Raw genomic sequence first — 26,970 nt, 5'->3', positions numbered from 1 at the left:
CACTAACCGAGGCAACAAATAAGTCGCCGATTTTTTCGCTGCTGTCCCACTCAGCCACACGTGACGCCAGTGCAATCTGAAACATGGAGTGGCACTGTGTGATCTCCCTGACTCTGAAAAATATTGGGCGGATTTTCCGTGGACTCAGGATGCGTGGATCAGCTTCCATCAGCGGTCTGTGGTATTCCTGGAGAGATTGAGAAGGAAAGAAATGTGTAAAAAACGTGGCACTGCATCTTTCTTAAGCACCTCCTTGTTGTTTTTATCCAATGGCAAACACAGACAAGTCAGGGACAACAGAGGAAAGTAACTTGAAGAGAAATAGGAAACGCAGCCATGGCAACGGCAAAGCACATCAATCCACAGGATTCACCCATAAAACAGCTTTTGCCACTAGCAAACATGTTCAGAACTCAAGGTGACTTGTATCATAAAGACAGGATAATAACCAGGGGAGGCAGCTGGCAGCGCTGTTGCAGACGCAAAAGCAACACGGTGAAAGGGGCATTCATTGAATATTTAGTCAAAGAGCGCGGTGAGAATGACGGTAAACCCTACAGAGGTGTGGACAGGCAGACACGCTTACTGGGAGCATGCTAAACACAGATGAAACCTACATGCAGTTGGAACTGTGCCATTGTTTTGTTGATGTTTCGCAACCCACATCTCCATAAATCCATCACTGCAAATGAATCACCAGCAGATGGAGCATGAGCAGGCGGCACGACGTGAACAACTGTGCAATCTGCTTTACAGCAATGATGAAAATTACAGCTCTCAATGTCTAATTGTGCTTGTGGCCTGTCTTTTTTTATTTTTCTGTTCTCTAGTCTAGAGACGCTCCATTTACCACTTGGATGGACTCTCTCTCAATAACAAGGGAGATTTCAAAACAGCTAAACCCCTCACACAATCATGGCACTCGACAACAATGGCAGCACATTGTATCCTGACGGTAAAAGATTTTGCAGCACGTAAGGCAGCCATTGATCGCACTTGATTCCATTCCACTGGGTTCACATAGTTTTTCTGCAAAGAGGTGATAACAAATCGTTCTTCCCCCCAATAAAAACAGAGATTTAAGAGAAAAGGCTGTGCCCCATCATGTGAGAGCTCGACAGCCTCTCTCTCCGAGCGCCCCAGAAATGAGGACAGCTGTTTTATCAAGATTATTTATGCCCAGACACCTTGGTAGTGTGATGGATAATGCTCTGTCTCTCTTTAGCATCATTCATAATGGCTAAACGGTGAAGATATTGCATGTGGCAGAAGAGGACGTCTGGGACTAAACAGCTCACCTGCAGGATCCTCCTGAGAGACTCCAGGTAGCTGCGCTCGCTCTGAATGATGGAGCCGAGGATATGGCGTCTGACAACCTGCGTCGACAACAAACCAGTTAGGAAATGCGGCGCTAAGAGGCCATGATGGGCTGCATCGTGTGGTGGGTTTTCTGTTACGCACGGTACAGGTTGATGGATTGCACTGTAATCATGTGTTTGTCACAGGAGGAAAAAGACTTAAAGAGGACTTGTCTGTTTGAACAAGGCCCCATTGGATTGCTTGTGACATTAAAAGGCTGTTTGTGTTAAAAGAAAACACGGGACCTTTCAAAACAGGTTAAAGAGAACTAAGCATAAAGCTATATACATATATACACAAATAACTTCAGTCTGGCTCAATCTAGATATTCAACATATAAAATACTGTCACCCAAAATTGGAGTTGGAAATTTAGGAAATTTAGGATTCGACATGTTGGCCAATCTGGTTTGGTTTGTGGCGTATATGGATACATGTGTATATGAGTTCAGAGCCAAAAGTAAAAGTGGTTAGTACAGTGCAACATCGGACCCACTTGTACTAAAATCTAACAGGTTCTTCCCTGGACTGGGTCCAACCTCACCACCAAGTTTGATTGAAATGTGTCATTCATTGTTTGAGATATCCTGCTAATGAACAAATAAACATGACTGAAAACATAGGTAACGTCGGTGCATCAGTCGAGGAAACACAACACAATAGCCCGGAGGCTGATCTGCAGGCTGCCGGCTACGATGTACAGTGTGCTCATATAGATGCTCTGCAGAGGCTCCTGTACTAGCTGCTTTTGCTTAGGAAAAATAAGACGAAATGTTTGCTACGCCTGTCAGTTGCACCTGGTGGCTGGTCAGCCCCTCTGGCATCGGGCTCAGCTGTGGGGGAGGATGCTTCACTTCTGACACAGCTACATCCAGGTATCCCGCATCGTCCTCTGGGTCTTCTGTAGACATTCAGAAGCAAAGGAGAAAGATGACACGGGGAGGTAAACAAAAGAGAGAAAGAGAAAAAAAGATAGAGGGAGAGAACTTAAAAAGGAAACCTTCAGATCTTGCTGCAGCTGGAGACTCGCTGCGACACAATAGGTTTATTACCTCTTCTCTCTCTCTTTCTCTCTCTCTCCAGAAAGAGGGAGAGATAGAGAGAGAAATCAGCAGAGAGAGAAGGCAGCAGGGGGGAGGGGGAGGGGTAGAGACGGGCCTTGAAAAAAAACTTTCAAAATCCTATGGTATCTCTGTAGGAATAAAGAAAGCAGACGGGAGTGTGTTTGCACATTCTCTCCTCCGCAGTGGTACTAAGATGCAGCCTAAAAACTACAAAAACATCCACTTCACCCAGACAACAAAGACGTAGATACCAGAGGCTCGTACCACTCCAATTAAACATTATGGAATGATAACGAAGAAACGCAAAAAGAAATATGAAGCAGTGCTGATTTCCCTCTGATCAACACCTAAAAATAGCAACTCAACCAGCCCTCTGTACCTCTTTATGAGGGCTTGGATGTTCGTTTGAGGCGCCAGTCTGGTTGGTATCTTACGCTTTATGGAGCTGCTCGATACTCCATTAATGGATGCTAATCTCTCTCTATTGTTAGGGACGGGATTCCTGTGGCGCACATTGTGTCTTGCGCCGTTGCTTGGCCAATGGGAAACTTTACTCGACCAAGACGTCTTGTCTTAAGTCTATTTTATTTAACGCCTTATAACCATAGAGATCTTTCTCCCTCAAAGCTGGGATTGGATAAAGCCAGAGAGTCAGATTTTCCGCTCTATCTGCCTCAAACACTGCTCAGGCTCAGCTCGCATTACACACACACACGCAACTGCAGAATTCAAGGATTCAACTCAAATCGACATATGGAGTTACAAAAAACGGAATTTCTCAAGAATTGCCCATTATTAAAAATACAGCAGCACTTTCACCCAAGCAAAGCATATTTGGCCAACATTTAGAAAGTTTTCAAACTTCCTGTATTACCCAATTGATCTTTCCTGTGGAGGAAGGAAACCTTTCGCATGACGGCTATTTTGGTCTTTTCTAGCCCATCCTTCGTTCCGCTTCTCGCCGCCTTCATGAGCTGTTGAACCTGATTGGGAGAAGCAGAGAGAAAGAGCAAACAGTTAGCACGCGGAGGAAGCGGTCGCAGCGTGGAGGTTCTGGAAAACCCACTACACTCCGGTGGAGAGAGGCGCGAGGAAGTGGCGCGAGGCAGGTTTGTCACGAATTGCGCCATCTGTGACTCTGTGGGGGTCACTGCTCAGGCTCTAATCAGAGCGCGTGTGTGTGTATAAGTATATCACACAGAGGCTATGGTGACACTTTGAGCTCGCACACATCAGAGTCACAGAGCTGCATTGCTCACCATGGGAAAATTCAGCTGACCACACACTCCACCGCGAGAATCACAGAGGCCATGCAACCAGACTCCACAGACCCAGAATATACCCGGGGCAGCAGTATTTTTAAATGACACTACTTGAGGAAAGTAGGTCATTAATTGCAAGCAACTTCCACTGAACGTGTTTATGGAAGTAAATACGCAGGACGTTATTTAATAATTCTTGTGTCCCTTAAATGCGTCTTGATATTAGACCTGTCAGGGAGACGGAGAGACCTGCAGTCCCAATGGAGATCGCCAATCCAAGGAAAAGCAAGGAATCGTTAAGAAGAGAGGGATGGTACAGAGAGTCAGTAAATCCGTTCAGCTGAGCATACAACGCAGCATATTTCAGGCCCGGCTGATCATCAATCCCACTGGCAAACATGGAGCAGAATTATTTGAGATTTGTGAGGGAATGCTTGGATGTGGCTGTGTTCTCTTGCTGCTGCCGGTGGTGCGATACCTTGATGTCATAGTTGTGCTTGCCAGCCAGCCTCGTGGCAAGTTCACGCTTGGTCCAGGCACACCGTTCCCTCAGACGACGCACTTCAGGAGAGAGCTACAGGTGTTGGATTGGGGTGGGGGGGAGGGGGAGGGGATGGGATGGCAGGCATCGGGGGGGGGGGGGGGAGAGAGGGGCAGGTCGCGTTCAGCCAAGAGATGAAGGAAAATTAGGGGAGAGGAATAGAAAGGGGGGGAAAATGGAGGGAAAGTGAGCGAGGCAAGACAGGCTAAGCAAACAACGGGAACTAATCACGAGCCTGGAGAGTGAAAGCTTAGCGCACTGGGGATGAGCTGTGTGAGACTGAGGTCGCCGATGTGTAGAAGGCGAGAATGCAAGCAGAGTGTGTCGTGTTTTGTACAGGAAGCAAAACTGGCTGGCCTCAACCGGGCTACATTAACTGAACACGCGGGGAACTCCAGGTACACTCAGTGAAAGATTAATTAGGTGAGACTAATTAAAAACAATGTGTTTTTGATGAAGGCTGTGTCGGCCAAAAGTGTTAGGTTTTTAATAGTTAAAGTTTCTTCGTTAATTGTTTACCAAGTGTAGCGGGATTCTTCCTTTTTGCTCAGTGGCCCGGGACAAGCATGCAGAGAACTCAGGGGGTTTACACGCCACACCCTCCTGTAATTACCTCAGCAATGCCCAACTCATTTTCTGTCCCTATACGAGAAGCTCCCCCCCTCCTTTGCTCTACTTCCCTATCTGGAAACATTAAACACCGGATATCCTGAGATTACACAGAAGAAGCGATAGACCAACACACAATCAGTGATGATAAATATGAATCCATACATTAATAATGATTTAAAATACCAATTTTATGGCTATGATTTCAGATTGTCCCTGTGCCTGCAAGCACGTGCTTGCACGTTTGCGGCTGCCGGAGCGTAAAGGAAAGGCGGCGCAGTGTGAATGTGTGCACAGTGCCATCATGTGGAGGAGCAACACCCTGTGGCTGAGCGGCTGAACGCTGGTGAACAGCAGCCTTGACAGAGGAGACGCAAGGAAATCTCAAGCTTTCCAAACTGTTTACTTGTTTACTTTCACGCCCAAAATAAAAGTTTAAAGCCCAGACAACCCATTATAAATTATTCATGCTCCGTGTATTTCTCACAGCTCTATACATTACTAAAGACAACTCTGGGTGAAGGACAGGACATGAAATATCCTCCTTGATGAGCTTTATCTCAACAATCAGATGTGAATGAGTGCCTTTACATGGCCAATTATGATGCAATCTAGACACACGCGCACGCACACACTCACACACACACGCTACCTTGCTCTTCGTTGGCACTTTGCTCTCGGTATCAGACTGGTCGTCGTAGCTCTCAAACTCGCTGGAACTCCATCCATTGTTTGCAGGTCCACCATCTCTTTGAACGTCTTCATAAATCAAATCTGCGAAACAGACACACGTGCGCACACACACACACACACATATGAACACACATTTGAGATCATGCCAGAATTTTTGGATGATGGATGATGGAGCTAAATCATGCACATCGTCCAGGAACACAGCCTAACCTTCATCAGGAGAGGTGAGATCTTCACCAGGAACATCATCGTAGATCACATCTGAACCCTCCGCAGCCTGTGGCTCAGCTTCAACCACACAGGACCCTGTCACACACACGCAGCATGTTCAGAGTAAACACAGGTTGCTTTTAAACAGTAGAAGACTAACCTTCATTACTTGTCTTGTTTTCTATTGTTTTGGATGCAGTAAGAGCCTGTTGACAAATTTATTCTACATTTATCCCTCAAAGCAATACACACAAACACACACACAAAGTACATCGCCTGAATCCTTTTGGCAGAGCAGAATAGATAAAAGACACCAGATCCTTCGCCCTCTAGCTAAGAAATTTCAGAGCCTTTGAATATTTACATACTTATTGTATCATTTGCATGTTAAGGCCTTCAAACTGAGAGAAAACATGCATATCTCTTGGCCATAATGACTTTGTACATGTGACACAACATGATTGTATCCAGCTTGTTTGAGCTATTGACCCATTCTATCTCCACGCTCGGCAGGATTTGTCATTAACTGCTTCAAGAGTGTTTCAGCCTAATTTAGCTCAGTGAGCTTTATCGATTTGGTTTTAAACTGTGATCTGTCTGTAACGCTTTCCCCTAAACCCCGAACACCAACAATCACTGTTTTCAATTAATCTGATGGGAGATGTGTATTCTGCCATGGATTATTCAACAGAGTTGATTCTACACTTCTAAATAACCTTGGACACAATCCATGAGACGAACAAAGAAACTGTGTTCCTACAAAAGAAGATTAGCTACACAAATGTGCCTTCTACCTCTCTGCTATCAGTGTGCAGTCAGAAGACAGAGGGAAACTAGTGGATTTAGGCTGAATATCCCCATATCTGCAAAGTGACTGAGCCTCTTGGGAACACAGCTTTTTCTATGCAACATGGCGAATCAAAAGTTCCTTACTTTTACCTAACTTTTCCATACAGCAGCACAGCAACACTGGAGCAAACCCATTCATAGGGCACAGTCACAGTTCAGGTGAAGGGAAGAATGCACCATTGTGAACGATGCAAATGTGACAGGAAACAATCGTCTCACAGGTAAATCACATCATTCCACAGCCATCATCTAAACCAGAGGGGCTACCACCACTTTTACAAGAAATCTTCCATTATTCATAATGATTCATATAAAACACATTATATGTTCCAAATTAAAGCATAGTGGCTCCACAGAGTGCTTCAACGACTCCACATTATGTACTGGGGCACGGAATTAAATGTAAAGGTGTTAGATAGAAGAACATTGATGTAGAATTATAATGAGCTTCTCCACCAGCACGTATGGTAAATATTGACCCAGTCTGACAAATTATTACTTCAGTGTTAATTGAGAAATGAGAAAATAAAATCTGAATTTACTACTGTACATCCTCATTAAAATTAATAGCAGAGGAAGTGGTACTTAATCTTGTTTCTCGACATAGTTTGCATTTTGACAATCTTTATCAGGATTTTCAGACATCTTTTTATCATTAAATCAAATAATTGATCCTTAAACATGCTCTCATTCTCAGCAAGGCCCTGTGAGCTGATATACATTATAACACCAGGATAGAGGAACTGTCAGGCAGCGTTGCAGGGCTCCTTTGCATCTCTCATTCCTGAGCCACCGTCAAATAACGGCAGAACTGCTGACTGCGTCGAAAATCAAAAAGCAATTTTCCTCCATGGAAATGGTGCTCTATTGATCCTCATCCTGAATTAATTGGATTTGTGTCATGTCTGCGTAGAAATCAAATCATGGTAGAGGATAGTGAACGCGTGCGTAGATGTGTGTTTGAGAATGTTGTGTAAGTATACGTGCATGTGTGTGTGTGTCCACGTGCTCACATACAGTATATGTATGATGTTTCTCTCTCCAAAATCAATGCATCCTGTAAAGACTGTAGGCCCATAATACTGAGCTCTTGCCACCTTTGATCAAGGTCAAAAGATGCAATGTGCAATTCTAACAGTACATTGCAAACGTCATTACAGTGTGATCCACAGCAGTGTTATTGAAATGCTGGGGGTCTAAATGGCTTTTGCTGTCTACAATGTGAGCAGTAATACATGGATGTAATAAGCCTGAATCCCAAGACAAGCCTTGATTTAATCTCACTGATCTGAAATGAAACTCCTGATCTATGCTATAAGGTGCCTCACTTTCCTGTCAGTATAATTCAGCTGTGTACCTTCAGAGACGTCCCTTGAGATGCCGCTTTCCTCGATGATTTCTCTGCTATGGTCTCCGGAATCTGCTGCCTTCTGCGCAGTCTGAGGCGTCTGAAGCTCCTCTTCCACAGGCCGAGGTGAGGTGGTGCTGTGCTCGACGGCAGTAGAGGCCCTAGAAGGTATCAAACACTGGCATGGTTAAACTAAGGGCTGCGTGCCTCATTACCACTTAATGTCAAGGCAGAGGAAAGGGAGGCAGACTGGCGAGAGGTGGGAGTAAGAAATGATTTCCTTTCCTTTTCTGTTTTGCAACAAACGTGGTCCATATCCTGTCTATCACTCATTGTGCGACTTGTTTCTGTCAACGTGTTCTCTGTCTCAGTCTGACCACTCAACTCTTCTGCTTTCTTAACCACATCTGGTAGTTGGTTCCTATTATGTGCCTCTGCAGAGACACATACATGTACTTATGTACCCATACTTTGCCACACAGCGCATCCCTGACTTCTTATTTCAGATACTGTCACACTGTCTGCTGTAACTGTCTCCACAGTAACAGCAATAAACCTATCATTATAAAACAAGGATATGTCAAGAACCTTCATATATCCAGGTGGTGGGCATCCAGGCATGTAAACACAAACTTCCTAAAGTCCCAAAGAACCCATGAAGCCTTTTTTTCCCCCAGAATTTTGATAAATATGCAGAGATTTTTCCACAGAGGTGAAAACATAATCACACCAATTTGTTGTTACTGGCGAGTTTGTCAAACTGCCCTTGAGCACAGCCAAATTACTATCTGTCATGCCTGCAGCCTACTGTAATCACCGCAGGCTTTTCTGAGTGAAAACATGACCCCAACCAGCAATTAAAAACACACACTCACACATCACATGGGACACGATGTTGACACAGCTATCATGGCCCGTGTTGGTGCTGCCAATGAGGGCTCGTCCGCCCCCACATGACTGATACAGTAACAGGATCCACACAGTGTAGGGAGAGTTTCATGGAGCCTAATTAAATCTGCCCCTCTGCTAAACACCTCTGCAACAAAGCGGCAGCAGTGGCAGCCCATGAAAGTGATGTCAGCCGGTACGTGCTGGGGAAAATACTGCAAAACAGACTTCCGAGTCGCCATAGATACAGGAGGAGATAAATACCGGCTGTAAAATATATATCAGCATCAAAACTATAAATACTGTCGATTTCCCCGCAGTTGGAAATATGGTGTTTGGGGCCAAAAGTGCAGACAGAGATACAGAAAGTTTTCAACTGAGAGGATAAAACATTTTGTGCTTTTCCATGAGTTGAGGGATTACTGCTCCACTACAAGGTGAGTAAACCCTCCAACGTGTGAAACTTTGGAGATAATGTCAAGAATGCATTGTGCCATCAGCTTCAAAGAGCCTCACATATCCAGCAGAGCCACAATCCCATGAGGCTATGGTGAATATAAAATGTAATCTGCAAACTACAGCTTTCAGACAAATACAGTGCAGTGGAAAGAATTAGAAAGCAATATTTTCTTCTGAAAATAAAGTGAAAATACTCCCGAGCAAGTACTTCAGAAATACACTCACACAATACTTGTACTCCTCCAGTCAGTTAGTGTGTTTTCTACTTTGATGAGAGGTTGGACAAGAAACACAATGAGGGTGAATTGCAGAAACGTCAATCACGTAAACATGTGTTCTCTCATCGCCATGGTTGACGTCAGCAAGTAATAGTAACATTAAGTTGATGTGCTAGCTTGCTAGACTTGGTGCCTGAGACTATGAAGGAAGTAAGCTCCACTCTTATCGGTCTTGTTTCGGTTAACTGATTCAACAAAATGGAAAACCCCGAAACCGAAGAGAATCGACATCAAGAAGCCGGTAACCGGCAGGAGTTGTCAATAGGAAAATGTGCGCGCCCTAATATAAAGGGGACGCGTTTACACAGACACGCCAATAGGAAAACGATTGAACAGTCACGCGTACATTTGCGTCAGAGGAGCTTTCCCGCGTGAAGTGTACCGATAAATTATTGTCAAATGCATTTAAATTAAAGATGGACTTGATCTGACTCGACACGTTGTCTTCAATGTCATCACAGTATCTTGTTGATCGAATATCACCTGTGATTGAGTTTTATCCAACCAATTCTGCTCCGGACCTGGATTGTTGTGGAGCATAAGTTACCATGGCGACAGAGACAGCGAGTCAGCTTCTGGATACGGAAAAGTCCGACTTGTGCTTCAACAGAGCGACTAAGCCCTTTATCAGTCGCCCCGTTGTGTCTGGCAAAGGTGAGAGTAAGTACAACTATTAATTATGTTTCTAAACACCAACAGGCGGCGTGTTTGTAAACTGCAACTTCAAGAGATCACCGCAACGCTCGTGAATATTGCGTTCGTATGCGCGTGCGCGAAATGAAACTCCTGCTTTCCCGCAGCAGCCTCTGGGGGCGCTGTTCAGGCAGTACAGCATATGGACATGATGGCGCTCCTCATCATTTTAAAACGAGACGATGATCATCTAGTCTCTTAATCAAGGTTTTAGTTACAACTCTGGACTAATGCAAGATGGAAAGCAATAATTGACTGATTAGATGTGAAATTTAATATACTAATGTATGGACTATACTGTGTAAGGCGAGTACACCTTGCCATATATTTTCTAAATTACATACATGACTCTTACTTGTTGTGAAATGTGCCACTTTCAAGAGTGAATCATAGTACGAGACATGTGTGACTGCTTGGCAATGGCAAATGGTTTCCATGGCCCACAGGTCAGGTAGGAGGGCCTCTTAGCCGAGGGAGGTCAGGGCAGCTCTGGTGACAAGGCAAGGTCAGATTGAGATGATGTGAAATGAAGCTGTCTTTTCAGGAATTATCTCACCTCCCAGCACATTTACCATCATTAAACAAACACCAACCTCGCACTCCGTGATTATTATATGTACTATACAGTATATCATCTGACACATTTAAGCTCCTGATAGAAGCTATTTGATTTTGCAGAGAGTCAGTCTGCAAACTGTTCCTCTGCTGCATTCTGATGTGGGATCATTCATCTCTTCCTGAAGGACAAAAAGGATTTGAACCCATAAGACAACAGAATAAAGAAGTATTTGTCAACATATTTCTTAAGATAAACTGATCTCTTGTCCATAACAAAATATTATAGTCGGAACATCAGCGATGTTGTTTGTTTGCCTGGCTGTGTCATGTGTGAGTGATGTGCACGGCGTGGCTATAGATCCAGACATATCTTTGCACGGCCCTTCACAACTTATCTGTGCCTCTAAGCCTCAGTGAGTCATTTCGCTCAAGGAGAGGAGCCAGAACCATTTTTCAATGCAAATGATACAGCCTGCGGCACTGCAAAGCCTAAAGAAGGAGCTGCCTGAATGCAAATCTCTCTCTTCCATCTGTTTCAGCTCCCCTTTAGCTCCTGTGCCAGAGCAACACTACCTGCCGCAGCTCTACATGTTTCAGCCCTCGGTCTCTCCGGGGGCATCGCGGTTCTTTATAACTGTGCAGGCTTTGTGCTGACCATACTGATGAAGCTCTGGTTGCCCTCAGGTCATAAAGATCCACCGTAAACAACTACCCACTCGTCACTTTGAAGCGTTCCCATGATGCACCTGATCGCACTGCCCAAAGTTCTTCTGCACATGACAGACTCTAATTATTTGACTCTAGCAGAGGTTCAACGTCTCATTATATTTGTGTGCTTTATGAGTGAGTTCCTGTATAAACATTGAAATTGCCTGCACGCATTTACAACAACAACTTTTTGTTTGTTTTTATCTTTTTCTTTCACAACATATCCAGCTGAGCCCAGTACAACAAAGGTGAGGAGTGGTTGTGAAAAATAAATGTGCTGTGTACATTAGCAGCATTTCAAGGAACAAAGTTCTATAAGGCTGCAAAAGAGTAAGAAAGGTGAAAACAGAAGTTAATGAGAACACAGTCGGTTGAAGCAAACTTCTACTTTTGTTCTCTCTCTCTCTCTGAGGGTTGCACCTCTGTGTACATATTAAGGAGCCATGAGCCCCAAGTGCCCCCCACGTTACCATGGCATCTTTTGTGCTGATCTTTCCTTGCCGAGTCCTATACAAAGCCTTTAATGAAAACTATCTGTCAAGGAGTGAAAAGTGGAGTAAAAAAAGCAAATGCCGGCATCAAACACTTAAGCACACATAAAACTCATGGGAGATAAATATTGCCTCAGGTCTAATGGCTGTAACAAGCCCATCTGCTGTCATGGCAGTGTAGGGCAAAAATATCCTTCTTCTGCAGTAACAATCTTGAGGTAATTTTGGTGATATTAGTCTAAAAGTGCTGACAGATGTGGTGAAAGTGCCGACAGCCTGAACACATTGATTGTGGAAAGTGCTATTGATAGCTCTTCTTTAAAAGGCAGAGTATTGACTAAACCCGAGTGGAAATGTGCACTCAGCAGAAACCTCCCTGTGTGAGAAATCACCAAGACCTGGCTGTGACACACACACGCACACGGCACACACGCACACACACGCACACGCGCGCACACACACACACTTATGCAACCTTGCATGTACACATGAGCAACACACACTAACACCTGTGCAGAAACGGGCCCTTCTCTCAGCACAGGAAAGTCCACAGGAATCCAAACCCTGGTGTCACTTGTTGCTAGAGGTTTTTCAACACACTTCCTAGAAGCGAGTGCCTTAGCAAAATTAGGGGGGCCTCCCAATTACATCATACACACACAGAGAGGTGCTGCTGAGTGATGACAGTGATCAGTGCTGGACAAAAGAGTGTATAAAAACATCACTTTTTAAGATTCATTTTTTTATTGCATGTGTAATGAGTCAACTAATCCCATAAAGGTTTAACAAATGAGTGCCACAGTGTCTGCTGAGCTGCTTTGATGTGGTTCAAGCAGATTAAAGCAGCACAAAACAGGCTGCATAGTGAAAAAGGGATTCTGGAGGTCTTCTGCTAAAATGTCTCATGAAGCATCAGATTGTGTGTCACTCATTTCTAGATATTTTTCCTTGATTTGTATCGTTAAACTATTCAGTTCAGTAGACGGGGAACATTAATATCCCCAAAACCTATTATGACATCTGTTATGCAATCAAGTCATTTCAATCATTTTTATTTTCAAATGCGTCACTGTCTGCACGTTGATTACATGAAAGTGCGTTTGTTGTGTCTAGAGATACTAGTGTAGAAAATCAGCAGATAGAAGCACCATTTGAACTATGATCCATCTGTCTGGCTCTATATTGACAGGCTGCTGCTTCTTGACGTGTGTGTGTGTGTGTGTCCTCCACATAGACCGTACAAACTCCACGCTTGAAAGCATCAGGCCTCAAGTCTTTGAGGACAGACATCCCAAAAGCTGTAGGGCTGCTGCTGCTGCTATACTGGCAGACTTTCATCTCTATTTGAATGAGGGCAGGGAAAGAAACAGTTGCTCTGAAGGGATCAATAATATATCACATTACAGAGGTTTATCCATAATTTCTGAGGAAGTGACCGAGGCTTTTGGTGTTTTGAGAAAGTATTCTGTGGGCGGCTTTGCACAAGTGCCACATTCATTTGAATGAAATGTTGAGTGACAGGTGGCAGAGGTACGCAGGGGTTTGTGGGTTGTCCAAGGTGGCAAACTGAGCAGCAACACTCACAAAAGGAAACTCTAGTATTGTTGTAAAATGATATGGGGTTGGAGGGAGGTCATGCTAAAAAGTGAATAAATACTTTCTATGCTGGGCTCAGAACTTATCAATCAACAACATATAAGCCCTTAATTTTCAGTTTGTTGTTATTCTTGCCATACATATAATAGAAGAAAGTTTACATCTGGTTTCTTGTTCTGTCATTTGCATTTTCCTTTTCCCTAATATACAAATTTAAGGCAAATTTTTCCTCAACACTGCATAATAAACACAACCAAGGGGCATCATGCGACATGATTGCTCATTAAGCAATCCTATGAATTCCCTCTATGATTCCATCAGCCACACACTTCACACATGTATTTGCATCACTATAGATGGGACATAACATCTGGCTTTGTAGATATACTGCACAAATACACACTGACAGATGAAAGTAGCACACACCCATTGTGCTATGTTGGGATACATTATAGTACCTCGAGCATAATGACATAATAGTGATGTGATGTGTTTGTTCTCTCCACAACACAGCCATAACTGTCCCCATAGCGTGATAAAAATCAGAGGCAACTTACCCGCTAGATGAGTCACTAACTGGAACATCTGTAAGAATGAGGACATGAAACCATGAGGCAAAAAATTCCACAGCCAAGGAAAAACCATGTGACAGAGTAACATGACTTCGATAAAAATGACTTTACAAGATAGTAAATGTGTTGCCAATACACTTTATCTCTGCTGAATGCCTGTAACAAGCAGAAGATCATGAAGCAGGGAGGTAAAGGTCATGTAATGGTGACTCTTAGCTGATTTCACTTAGTTCTATGATCGCAGCAAATGTATTTTCCCAGGGAATTTGCAGTTAAATGAATGCCATGATCGATTTCCTTTGGATCCCAGGATGTAAACATGTCATCTGGTGAGGGAAGGACCTGACTCCCCCGCTCTCCCCCTCAACAGTTCACAGCCCGTGGTTACATAACAGCCCTGAATAAAACACCATTATGAAGGACCAGAATTCCCCTACGCACCTCCGCAGCCCACTTAATGGATTACCGCACTCATGCTTGGTCAAAAAGCCTTTTAATTAAGTGCTAATCACTTCATTTTGTCCAGGATAACTTTTCCAAGACCTAAATCTCCATCTTTATGTGGAGGTATAATTACCACAGCATGTTTGGTATCATTACCCACGTAGTAAATATATCAAATATACATAACTTCATCCAATAAGGGGGAAATTAACTCTGCTTTCTTATGCTTGTCTGCCTAAAGCAATAATCAAATCCTTTTAAGAAGAGATTAACAAACGACTGGACAGAATCTACGGGAAGATAATACCAACATTATACCAACCGCCGAATAGAGCATCATATTTACATCTTAAAGCGGCTTATCAAAGGAAACCTATTACAAAGTGAATAAGCAGGCAACAGTTCCTGGCAGAGTCGCAGAGACCGAACCCCCTCTCTAATCTATTGGCCTCTAAAGGGCAAAATTCAGGAGGGGGAGAGGCGACATCCTGTGTTTATAAAAAAGAAGAGATGATCACGTCTGACTGGACCATGTAGCAGACAGACTAAAGACCCACTGGACTTACTCTGGCTTAATGAGTTCAGACATAATGTTTGACCATACGGATGCTGCTGGTGGACTTAACTCAAATATTCCGGCCACATACAGTTTCTGTATTTGCGTTCACTGGTTTCTTTCATTTTCACTATTTCATCTATGGTGGAATTTCCCCCGAACTTCATTTTGCATAACTTGAGGTTGCGAGTGCTGAGGAATCTGTAATGGACACACTCACAATTCTGGACAGATAATATTGCTCATGTTTTTACACTTTGAAGGAGGTGTTTGATCACTTCAGTCTAAGTAGGACAGGTCAAATTTCTGAACTTTTAATCGAGCAGCTTGAAAGACACGAAAGAAGCATAATTTGGATTTACTATGTGTAAGAAATTCTCTACAAGGGAACAAGAACTTCTGTAGCAATAGGTGAGAAACTGTGTGTACCTGCAGTGGGAACAGAAGCTTCGTCCTTGGTGAGCTCGGCCTCCGGCTCAGCAGGGTGTGAAGTTTGGACAGGTTGCTGTGTGTTCTTGGTGGGTGTGTCTGTGACATGGTTGGCTAGATTGCTCTCTTCTTGTCTTGACAACTGGATGTCCTTCTGAGTTTCCTGCTCATCAGCACTGTCGTCAAACTCAAACGGTTCCCCCTGCTCTTCATCCTCCTCCTCTTCGTCCTCCTTTGGTTGTTGCTGAGACATCACAGTAGACATCATCTCTGTAGTAAGGAGAGGGGATTAAAACGTTAAAGCGACTGAGTTGAGGAAAATTGCACTGACAATATGAGCAAAACAAACTGCTATACATGAGAGATTAAATAATGAACGCCAGGTAATAAATCATCTTAATCAAGGATTCTGAACCCTTCACACCATCACCCCTGCAAATGAAAAGCAAGATAAAAACAAGAGAGAGAGAGGGAGAGAGAAACAGAGAGAGAGAGAGAGAGGCTGATAGTTCTTTTTGCATCATTAACAGCTGAACTTCGTATGAACCCAGGATTTGTGGTCTGAACCCAATTTTGTTGTTATTCTAAATTCCACCCCTCATATGGTAGAAATAATGTGGATGAAAAATGAAAAAGGTAAACGAACCCTGGAATGTTCTCTGGTGTTCATGAACATACTGCAGCAGTCTCATGTGTGTCTTTGAAATGAAAACTACGCAGTGTCATACAATGGTCAAGATACTGAAAGTAATACTGAGCCTTACACACTGATTACCACAGGATACGCTGCACAAACCAAACAGGATGCCAACAGATGGACGGCTAATAACAGATAACATTACAAAAGTAATAATTAAGTAGTATTTCTCCATATTCCAAGAACAAGGGACTAAACGCAGCGCTGTAAAGATGACATATGGTCTCTGGAAGACAGTGAGCTACATTAAGAGGTCTGAGGAGACTTAACAGCTAATGTGCACTTTAAACTGGTGAACATGTGGCCTACATCCCATCATCTATTAGACTCATTTCATCAAGTCTCATCAATGAGCACTTTAGACGTCTTAGGAATAAATGGAAGAGTTATTATTATATATGGAAGAAAGTCATTTCGGGGGCCTTAAGGTTATGGAAGCTCCTTAACAGATTCAAAGTCAAACGGTGCAACACGTCTTGAGTTGTGGTAACGCAGCAGCTCTTGTCAGCATCTGAGAGAGTGGAGAGCTACTATGATGTTGTGTTTCTGTACATATTAGTGTGCAACCCCCAAACCCTTCTGACGTGTTGCTCAACAGCATCTGTTTTGCATTCTGATGAATGCTAAACTGCCGTCATTGCAGTAACATTCCTTGGCCTGACAGGACAGTTTGACAGGCTCCTTTGGGAGATGACGGCACAGAGTGGAAAAGGCTGATCAAGAGGCGGCTGTGCGGGTAAACAGCTTTGAGCCATGATGCTTAGGGGAACGCCAGATTCATTATCAGCTCTCAGTCTGTAACCTGGAGACAAAGTCTACCATGATGTCCATTAGGGTTCTGCCAGCATCAGTATGCTTTACCTCTGCTGCCTGACAGCTCAGTGTGATGTGGTATGATGTCAGTGTGAGCATGATGCGGCTGTTTCAGGAAGAATGATGGGTTTGAAACCTGAATAACAAACATATGTAGGAGGTTAGCATGGAAACCGAGGTAATGCTTGGACAGCTACTTTCTTTAAAAACACAGTGTTTATAAGTTATGGGCGTATTCACTGCCACCGTGGCCTTTGGACCCGGGCCGCTTCTCTGAACGACAAACACAGTTTCTCCAGCCAGCCCACTCATTGGTCACATCAACAACGACTCTTTTGTGGAGGAAAAAGCCTCAGTCCAGCCCTCAGAAAGCATTGTTGGGACATTCGTCACTGCAGCGCTGCTTAGCTCACAGGTCATTTCGGCCGGGGTTGCGCTGTGTATGGTATGGCCACTACACACACACACACACAGGGTGGAAGAATGGATGATCTGTACGTCCTCCTCCATTGTTACTTCAGAGCAAAGCAGCTGTCGTTACAAATGAACTTTAGAGGAACCTACAGTGGGATGTTCCAGCAAAGATTATTGCCACATTTCCACAGAGGAGAGCCATGCTGGCTGAACTATCATTCTCAATTGTTCCCTGGAGTGAAATAGATTAAGCAAGAATAAGAATCCCTCAGATCGTGAAGACGTGACAGATATTTTCACACACACCTGGTGCCTTTAATAAAGCTTCAGCTTATCTAATTCAATACTACTTTCGACTACGCTTTATACATTCTTAAGGTCTTTAAATAAACTTTACAGGAGTGGTGCTGTACTAAAACTATTCCTTAGGGGAAAATAGGAAACATCACAGAACAGAAATGAACCAACTCCCACACACAGTGTCCATGACCGACATAGAGATGTGAAAACTCCCCCCAGAGTGAGGTACATGTTCTTTAATTGTATGCATTATCGCTGTGGTAACGATGCCGAGAGGCCCAACACGGCACTTTACCTACTTATTGTAAACTAGCGACTATCAAATCGTGTTTTAAATGCCAATTCTTTGATTTGCATATCCACTGATGTTCCTCCAACTTTGGTCCTTCTGAGTTTGATGTACTGCTAATTTGCATCTGTCCGTGTTTTTCAATCTTCTCTGTAGAACCTTAATTAACATCAGTGAACATATGGACTTGAATTATATAAACATAAGAAGACATAATCAGTAAGAGAAAGCAAAGTTTCGAATGCAGTAATTCAATTCAAACCATTTAGTTTGAGTTTGTGCAAATCTGCTGAGCTGTTTTTTTTTTGCCATTGATTTACAGCATTTTGTTTGACCAACTGCAGGCAAACTGTGCAGTCATTGCAAAGCAGCAGCTGAGTATATCAATATACAATGGCAGAGAGCAGCAGCTGGTGATAACTGAATAAACAGCATTTGAAATCTAACCCAAATTCAGTGAGAGAAGCCTTACTTCAGGCCTTTCCTTAATAGAAAATGGCACAAAAACACTTTCAGAAGACTAACAGACCAACAGCAAACAGTGCCAGTCAGAGACGATTCTGCCCCTGGCCCTCCTCCCTTCTGCAGCTTCTCACAGGACTTCCTATCAAGAGATACGAATGTGACTCTGCCAATTTAGGAACTGCAAACAGCTCTGTGAGAACAGACGGAATACGTCTTTTTTCTGTAAAAAGCCATAACAATCTAAGAGGGGTGGTTTCTCACAGAAACGTGTGGATTTCATGGCTCCACTAAAACATGAGTTACCCAGCCAGGGATTTTAAATACAGAGGAAGCAAAGCCTGTTGCATTATATATAATGAATATTATAAATATTTTACATTTCACTTTAGATGGATTTCAAAAGAATGTGTGCTGAAGGCTGCCTGGCCAATATCACATCACATGGTAAACACAACATGATAAGACTTTCATGTATGCATATTTGAAGTAGTTCATCCTGCATCTCGTTAAGTTTGGCCATACTGTCAAGTTGCCACTGCAAAAATGTGCAGCAATACATTATTAATCCAGTTTGGCCTTCATATGCCCTTTGGTGTGCAAAGCTGCACCAGTAATGTAAGTCCACAACAGCACAACAGCACTGATGCGCTGGTGGCTCTGTCTGATTAGTCAAGGACACAGTGGGAGTAACCTCCACCTCCTTTCTGCCATCTGTGTTCACTGCACAACAGTCCACTAGATTCATGTGTGTGCTGTACAAACATTAACCAGAGATAGGAATGCCCTCAACGTGTTGACCAGGCAACAGTGCTTATGGTTATCAAGAAAAATAACATTAGCATCATTTTCATACTATAGTTTCATATTTCACATCAAGTTGCAAAAATCTGATTATATCATCCCAAAGAACAAAGTGAAAACCTAAAATAATGATAGCGCTGAGACTGCAGAAGATCGATTACTTATCCATTTTTTTGGGGAAACTGTAATCCAGAAATACTTTGTGAGTCAGCAAAGTGTACTGGGAGTTGCAATAGCAAAAACAAATCACATCACCGCAATGACTACGGTCATAAAGATCATTTTAAAAGATTCCTTGATATTATAAGATGAGGGGTAACAATTTAGAAATTCATGATCAATGGCCAAAGGAAAGGATTCTGATTCAACAAAGTCCCATTTTAACAATGATTGCCATCCAGTCTTGGCTCTTACAGGCAGTAATGGAGTAGGACAGCAGGATAATTAAATTAAATTACAAGTAAAGTTGAATGTTGGGATTAAGAATAACGTGTCCAAGAAGCAGCATCCGGGTAGAAAATAATATCAGCCCTAAAACAGATCCCTGGGGTACCCCACGGGATAGTTTTGCTGGGAAAGAACCTTGAATCCCCCAAAAATCACAGGAATGATAAAAAAAAAACAACCCATTAATAGCTATAGATGATGATGATTAAATGCTTAAAGATTAAATTGATGCTATCAATTAGCTCAATCTAGAAGCATTACAAACATTAAATATGTTACATTCTATGCAACAATGTCTATTTGTATGGTCCCTGTTAAATAAAACAAATACATAAATAAAATATGTGCTGAGGTCAACAAGAAAAAAGGAGAACTGTATCAGAGCAAGTAAACTTCAAAAAGACACCGCTATCCAGAGACCAACTATTTTTCATCCTTAAAAAACATACAAAGAAGAAAAATAGAAGGCATCTGAAAATGGAAGATGGTTCTGTAGGGGAAGAAGGAAGGTTCAACCAATGTCACGGCAATTCCTCCTGGTATCCAACCAGATCAGAGGAAGTTAGTGATTACTCAATGGACTCCTGTGACTTTATGAATGCCTGTTGGTCCTCTAACTTCTCTCGTGTTATAAAAGTCGATCTGCCAAAAGCATCATTGGTCTCCCAGAGTTCATTGGGTGGGAGGCAGGGTTACATCCTGGGCAGGTGAGCAGTCTATCACAAGGTTAGATAGATACAAACACAGTCATAGTAAAGGGTCCAATTCCCCTAACCTGCGTGTTGGCAAGTGAAGAAAACAAGCCAAAGTGCCTCTTCCATGCGGTTATCCGCTCCAGACTGTTCCTTTTAATCGCCTTACATGAGCAAAGATAATACCGCTCAGCCCAAATGTCGTGCAAAAGCAACCTTCTGGACGTATTGACTAGTTTTTTTTTACTCATTTCCAGCACTGAGTTGCCCTTGAGTGCTTAGTCAGAGCACAAAAGTACAAAGAAGTAAAGAATTTGAATAGTTTATGACAATAGTGACTAACGTTTCAGTGTGTTATGTGTAGCAGGTGCAGTAACTTCTATTCCCACAGTCAATGGTTGCCTTTGTCATCCGCCTCATTTGTTTCCTTAGCTGCATTTGTCTTTGTGTGTGTTTGATGTTACTTTGCTATTGTGCAGCCTCAGGGAGCCTGATTTTGGTATCAGTGCAGAACACTCCCGAATGAAAGGTATCAAGTCAGATTTCAGTTTTCTGGAGTCTTTCTTTCTTCTGGAAGATGCATTTTCATCTTTTATCACTGGCCAGATTGCATCTTCATAAACTTGAGTGTAATCTGCAGCAGGAGTTCTCACAAGGCAATTGTGGGTCGTATTACAGAAGCTATGGATGATTCACCTGGGCCTTGAAGTCTGTTATCAGCTGGCGTCACAGGAAATAGACAGGTAATGCCTGAGAGAGGTATGAGTGTGACACAGCAAAAAAGATAAGCCTCAACTTGAAGACATCGCAGAGTTCCTCCTCCCAGTAACGATCTGACGTTCCCAGAGGAATGCAAACTGCGCGTCCCACAGTATGGTAATAAACATAGACTTGTGCAGCAAGTCTTTACATGAATGTGTGTGAGTGCGTGTGAGAGAGATTTCATGGGTGCTTGTCTGGCACGAGGGAGAGGGTTCCCATTCATAGTAAGGTCTTTGTGGATTCAGCTCCAGGGTATCCATACATGAATTAGTAATGTGTGTTGGACTGTGACTCAAGTAAAAAAAGAATCTGATACAATAAGTCCTACAGTTTCTTCCAAAAAAAGAAAAAGAAAGGCACTGGGACATCCGGCCAGCGAGGCAGAAACAGCACCCGAGTTCACATGCAAATGACTTTGTCAGAGGTCCCTGAGGTCCCCCTTGCCCCTCTCCTCCCTGCCTCCCCTCTTCATTCTGCTGAGAGCATGGAGGCAGAGTGAAATCCATCCTGGGAGGGGCTATTGAACTCCGCCAAGCAACCGTCAAACTGGAATGGTTAGGGCCGGGCTGGGACAGGGAATCTCTCCTTTTCTTTTGCCCGAGGCGGTTGTGGAAGCAATGTGTAACGTGCAGCACAGCTGAAGAAAAGACTGACAGAGGTCTGAGGGTGGGATGAGCTGCCGGTCTCTCAATTCATCCTTCCTGCTGTCAGGAAGTGCTGCTATCATAACAAGGCCTCATGCTCGGTAGCTCGTTGCCCTGGTGAATCTCTGAGGCAAAGCGTTCATGATGGTGTGTACTCCACACAGGTATCTGTCATGCCCACCCTGTCTTCTCCTCCCCCCTCGTCATCTCAGCTGCCCCTAGCTGCCGGACTGCAAGACAAAGAGGGACAATCCTGCAGCACACCCACACCGCAACTCCATCCAAGGCCCCCTAGTACAAAGCTGCTGCCTTTGCAACATGCTAACCATGCTGAGAACGAAGAGAGAGACGGAATGGAGGGGGAAGAGAAAGAGAGTGAGGGAACAAAAGAGGGAAAAGTGTCGAGAGGGCAACAAATATACGCCTCTCACCTCCTTGTCCTGAGTAGTATGTCCTCCGAGAAGCTCCAAGCACTCCCTGGTGAACCTTTAACGGTGGCAACCTCCCATAAACTCTCAGTTTTTACAACGCTGCCAGGTCCTGCACACTCATCTCTTTAGTGTCCCTGTGCCTGCGAAGGCTGCAAAGTGGCTGAACACAGAATGGAATTCTCCTGAGCTGTTTACTTTCCCACAAGTTCTTCCCTGCACCGTGTGCTCTGGCTGCTCTAGATGAGGTAACCCCCGCTGCTCCCTCCCCTTTCTCTCTACCTCTCTCGCCTCTTGGATCTGTTCCTCCCTCTCTGTCCCTTCTGTATCCCTCTCTTTTTTCAGATGGGTCCTTTCCCCCCACGCCCCTCCAGTCTCTTTCTGTCCTTTCTTTGGTTTATTCCCTCCTCCACACTACAAACCCCTGCTGCTTCCCAGACAGCAGCACAACGCAGGGTGAGGGCTCTCAGCCACAACTAGCCAATGACAGAGTGCCAAAGTCACGCATGTGGCCAATGAGAAGCCTGGGGGCGGCATTCACACCAATCAGGGTGGACATTGTGGGGAAGTGGGCAGGACAAAAGGAATTAGGAGGCAATTTATTCTCACAGCACTTCCGCCTGTGACTAAGGTGTAGATGTCTATTTAAACTGTGCTTGAGTGAGTTTAGATTTGGAAAAGTGGTTGTGGAGTTTGCTTTTTCTGTTGGAGGCATTTAAAATGGTCAGACCAACGGTTTCTAACAACAAATACAATACAAACAAAAAATGCCTAAAAAGGAGTAGAAGCATGTAAAAGGACTAAGAAATGATCACATACTGCATTCTACATACTTTTTTAGATTAGATTAGATTAGATTCAACTTCATACTTCATGCAGGACAGCACGTATACTTCCTTCCTTTTGTCTTTGTTCTTACTCCGTGACTGCTTATCTTCTCTGCTATTTGTGGTCAGTGCCTGAACACACCAACGGTTCTATTTCAGCCTCTAATCACATTTGCGCTGCGGCTTCTTGCAGGTTGTGGCTTGCAGCACTTGCAGACACTCAGCAGAAAACACAAGGTCGTGTGCGGCATCACTTAGAGGAGGTCAACGGTTTGAACCGAATTAATCAAGCGCACTCACTTCATTTCTCTTCAGAAGATTTATTAAAACACATTGAACAAATACACGGAATACAAATAAAAAGATGACAATTCACTTTTTCGCTCAATTGCTATACAGCACAAATATCAGAACCATTAACACTGCTTGGAGCTCATTGTCTGTAAATGCTAGCCACACAGAGCAACTAGTACTGCCTCTCCCAAAGTGAACCGTCATACAAAACGTTTCACATGCTGTGCATTCACTGCAACAAAGGTGCCTTTACCAGGGTCTTTTGGTAGCTTTTGAAGCCACATTTATAAGCATGTACATACATTGTTAACATATTTATAATATTAGACTGAAGCCTTTTTTAACAGACGTTACATTCATACTGACTTCAGTTTGATTGCATTTCATTTGAGTATTGTGTTTTTGACGTCATCTCATGGTCATCACTCCAGAGGGAAAAAGACGTGACGCTGACTGATGAGCACATACTGTGCACACGCAGCAGTTCTATGGCAACACCATCCAGAGAACATTCATCTTTTTCAGTTTGGTACATAAATTTACATGAGACGGACAAAATCTCTCAAGTATTTACATGTTTCTGAGGTTCTATCTGTCAAACAACCTAATAAACATCAAGGTCAAGTAATTGATAGCATGAACATGAACAAAATGAACAAAACAGCACCGATATAAACGAGCAAAGAATAGCACAAAAAGTGATATGATGAATGTCAAGGTCCATCCCATGGTGCTTTTCCAAATAGAGATTGATAATGTTTTCAAATGTCGCACTGAATTTGACATGTAAGCATGTTTTCTGTGACAATTCAGTCATTTGAAATGGTAAAAATACACTCGCCAACTCAGTTTAGAGTAGTCCAATCACAGTCGTCTTCACAACAATTCCAATTCAATGTTGCGTCAATGGCAACAATAATACATACAGTTAATGCCATTGTTCTTTGGAAAATGAAAAAGACAAATGCGTCAGTAAGTTTCAGTCCAAACATTCAAACACTGCATCCATAGAAAATAGTAAGCATGAATTTATAAAATGTTGCTTAACGTGGGTGACTTTAGCACAGACTGTATAGCAGACGAAGTGGACAAGATATGCTACCGTGTCTTTACACCAGGTAAAGCAATAGGCAACAACATACACTCTTAAAGGATCCAAAATATCACTGAAGAAACCGCAAAGTGAAGACAGTTTCCCCAAGAGTTATGCTGTGCTTACAAGCTGATACACAGACAATATTCCTGCAAATTTAAGCTTTAAAAGAGATTGTGACACTTCCAATTACAAGTCTTTGTCTGCGGAGGCATTAAACTGCATCAACTCATATTAGAGCTGCACTTTTTTGCTCAAATACATCTAATGTTACTTAAACATAAACAAAATCTGGTTTTGTGTCCCAACACGAGACTTAAGGTGACGTCGTGTCAGAAGCACGTATGTTCCTCGTCAGTTCTCACAATGAAACGGAACTGGGGGGGCGGGGGGTCCCTGGGATCTGAGTGGGGGGCGGGAGGGGGGGGAGAAGAGCCCACGAAACCCAGAACATGTCCTCAGTTAGGACTGAACATTGAACTCCTGTATATGAATCTGGACCAGAAGAGTTCCTGTTTATAATGCAGTCCCGCTGGTCATGGCCTCAGGGTTAAGCTCTACAGCCACTACTAACATTCAAATATAGAAAGAATCACAAATATCTTACCGTACACAGAAATACTCAGTCTTTTCAGAAATGAGATAAAAATCACTTTGCAAATCTCAGCGTTTCTTCATGTAACATGATTTCTTTCCACGTGTGTGTGTGTATATGTATTTTCACTATGATTAGACGTGTGTGAGGTAAATTAAACAGCAGTTTCTGACTATGTACAATACAAGTGCCCGACCCCACAGGCTGCTGGGTGCTGCAGTCAGTATCTGCAGTCTTGGCAGAGATCTTGCTCTCTAAGATACCAGTGGGTGGCAGTCTTTAGAGGATTCAGTCAGACTGTGTCCAGCTACTGCATTCATGATACTTTCAAATCAAACACTTTATCTACCGATTACTGGGAATAACAAAAAAAAACATATACATTTAAAGTAACAGGATTGGCTCGAAGAAAACTATTTCCTGCGTAAGTGAGACTGAAGCCTTGGTTGACTCCAGGGAGCAGACTCCAGTGGAGCAAAGTCGCCGTGTAAATGAATAGGCAGATGGATAAAAGCGGGGCGCGCGCCCAATGAAAATGTGGAGGCTGGCATAAAGAAAGCACACATTCCAAGAATAGAAAGAGCCTCAATCAAAAGTGTCAGAGCATCAGTAGCGCCTGCTTGCTCAGAAAAGAGTTTCACTTGTAGTGCAGGACTGAAAAAAACAAACACTCTCTCAGAAACGCTGCTCCGTTTTCCCTCCTAATCTCCTTCAGCTCTTCAGCAAAGGCTAACAAAAGCAAATATCTACTGAAATACTTATATAGGCTCCTTGAAAGTTAAAAGTGCAATTATTAAGATAGATACATCTGTATTATTCAAAAAGTTTAATAGCCTTATCCATAGATAGAGAGCTCGTAGATTTTGTAGATTCAAGTCAGAGTGGGCTGCTGAAGGAGCAGGAGAAAGAGGAGGATGAAGAGAAGAGAGGGGCAGCTGTCGTCCGTACAGGTTCCATCCAAGCCGGCCGGTTACATGGGTTACGTCAGTGTTGCAGGTCGGCTCTAGTCCTCGATACAGATGACATCACTTGGTTTGCCTGACTTGAGTTCTGGGGTGCCCACGTCTCTCAAGGAGTCGAGAGACTTCTTGTCCAGATGGCTTGAAGGGGGTGGGGGGCCGTTAGAGGAGACTAAAGCAGGGAAAGAGTTCATATTAAATGGTTCATTTTGATCAAATAAACACTAGACTTCAAATTCATTCAGCCTCTTAATCATCTACTAAAACACCTGATAGAAGTTGGTTCCATGGTGAAACTTTATTTAAGTTTGTTGAATGGTACAAACAATGGTTTAAACAATAGATATGAACGTTACATCCCTTGTTTTATGTGCTGCCTCCTGTAAACTCACCCTGTTCTGATCGGCAGTGGAAATGGGTCTCAAGAGTGCATTTGCCAGGTGTGTAAACATGTTGATATCAACATATCAATCACATCAAACATGAGGGGAAAATAGCACAATATGACCTCTTTAATGTTACTAGTGAACTTATAAGGCATGTGTAGACTTTTGACTCTTTGATCCTGATCACTTCTTGCTAAATATCCGTCTGCAGCTCGTATGACATCATTGTTTCATGTCAGCTATGATTTACAGGAAATGTTTGAGTAGATCTTACCACTGACATAAGGTCCCAGAGGCATCTGACTGTAGTTGATCATGGGTTGTCCTCCTGGGCCCCTGAATCCTCCACCGAAGCCGCTGCTGTACATCTGTGAGCAGCCAAACCCGCCCTGACTGAACGGCTGACAAACATACAAAAATACTGCTCATACCCACTGATCTGCAATTACAGAAACATC

The 26,970-nt window shown here is 43.3% G+C and overlaps 2 protein-coding genes across 4 annotated transcripts in view; both read right to left on the bottom strand.

The window, feature by feature from the left end:
* The window catches only part of arhgef10la (Rho guanine nucleotide exchange factor (GEF) 10-like a), an 89,005-nt gene extending 66,209 nt beyond the window's left edge, over window positions 1-22,796 (bottom strand). For 2 of the 3 annotated variants that reach the window (XM_076147198.1, XM_076147199.1), the window contains exons 1-11: window positions 22,362-22,796; window positions 15,607-15,876; window positions 14,163-14,190; window positions 7,944-8,095; window positions 5,738-5,833; window positions 5,487-5,608; window positions 4,163-4,258; window positions 3,297-3,405; window positions 2,156-2,259; window positions 1,299-1,376; window positions 8-187 (exon numbers count right to left, since the gene is read on the bottom strand). In XM_076147198.1, the coding sequence (XP_076003313.1) occupies window positions 8-187; window positions 1,299-1,376; window positions 2,156-2,259; window positions 3,297-3,405; window positions 4,163-4,258; window positions 5,487-5,608; window positions 5,738-5,833; window positions 7,944-8,095; window positions 14,163-14,190; window positions 15,607-15,874 (1,233 nt within the window). In that variant the 5' untranslated portion in view covers window positions 15,875-15,876; window positions 22,362-22,796. The remainder of the gene's footprint in view (window positions 1-7; window positions 188-1,298; window positions 1,377-2,155; window positions 2,260-3,296; window positions 3,406-4,162; window positions 4,259-5,486; window positions 5,609-5,737; window positions 5,834-7,943; window positions 8,096-14,162; window positions 14,191-15,606; window positions 15,877-22,361) is intronic. The other variant, XM_076147200.1, reaches the window with a different exon arrangement.
* A 726-nt stretch (window positions 22,797-23,522) lies between these two features.
* chd5 (chromodomain helicase DNA binding protein 5) overlaps window positions 23,523-26,970 on the bottom strand; it is a 29,620-nt gene continuing 26,172 nt past the window's right edge. Inside the window, exons 39-40 of the mRNA XM_076147382.1 lie at window positions 26,787-26,913; window positions 23,523-26,298 (exon numbers count right to left, since the gene is read on the bottom strand). Coding sequence (XP_076003497.1) covers window positions 26,171-26,298; window positions 26,787-26,913 — 255 coding nt within the window. The 3' untranslated portion in view covers window positions 23,523-26,170. The remainder of the gene's footprint in view (window positions 26,299-26,786; window positions 26,914-26,970) is intronic.

This window comes from Genypterus blacodes, unplaced genomic scaffold (assembly GCF_046128005.1).
Source record: "Genypterus blacodes isolate CSIRO-AG114 ecotype Tasmania unplaced genomic scaffold, CSIRO-AGI_Gbla_v1 ptg000037l_1, whole genome shotgun sequence".
In the NCBI taxonomy this organism is placed as follows: domain Eukaryota; kingdom Metazoa; phylum Chordata; class Actinopteri; order Ophidiiformes; family Ophidiidae; genus Genypterus; species Genypterus blacodes.
Note: the sequence above shows the minus strand (reverse complement) of the source record. Positions and strands in the feature narration are given on the sequence as shown.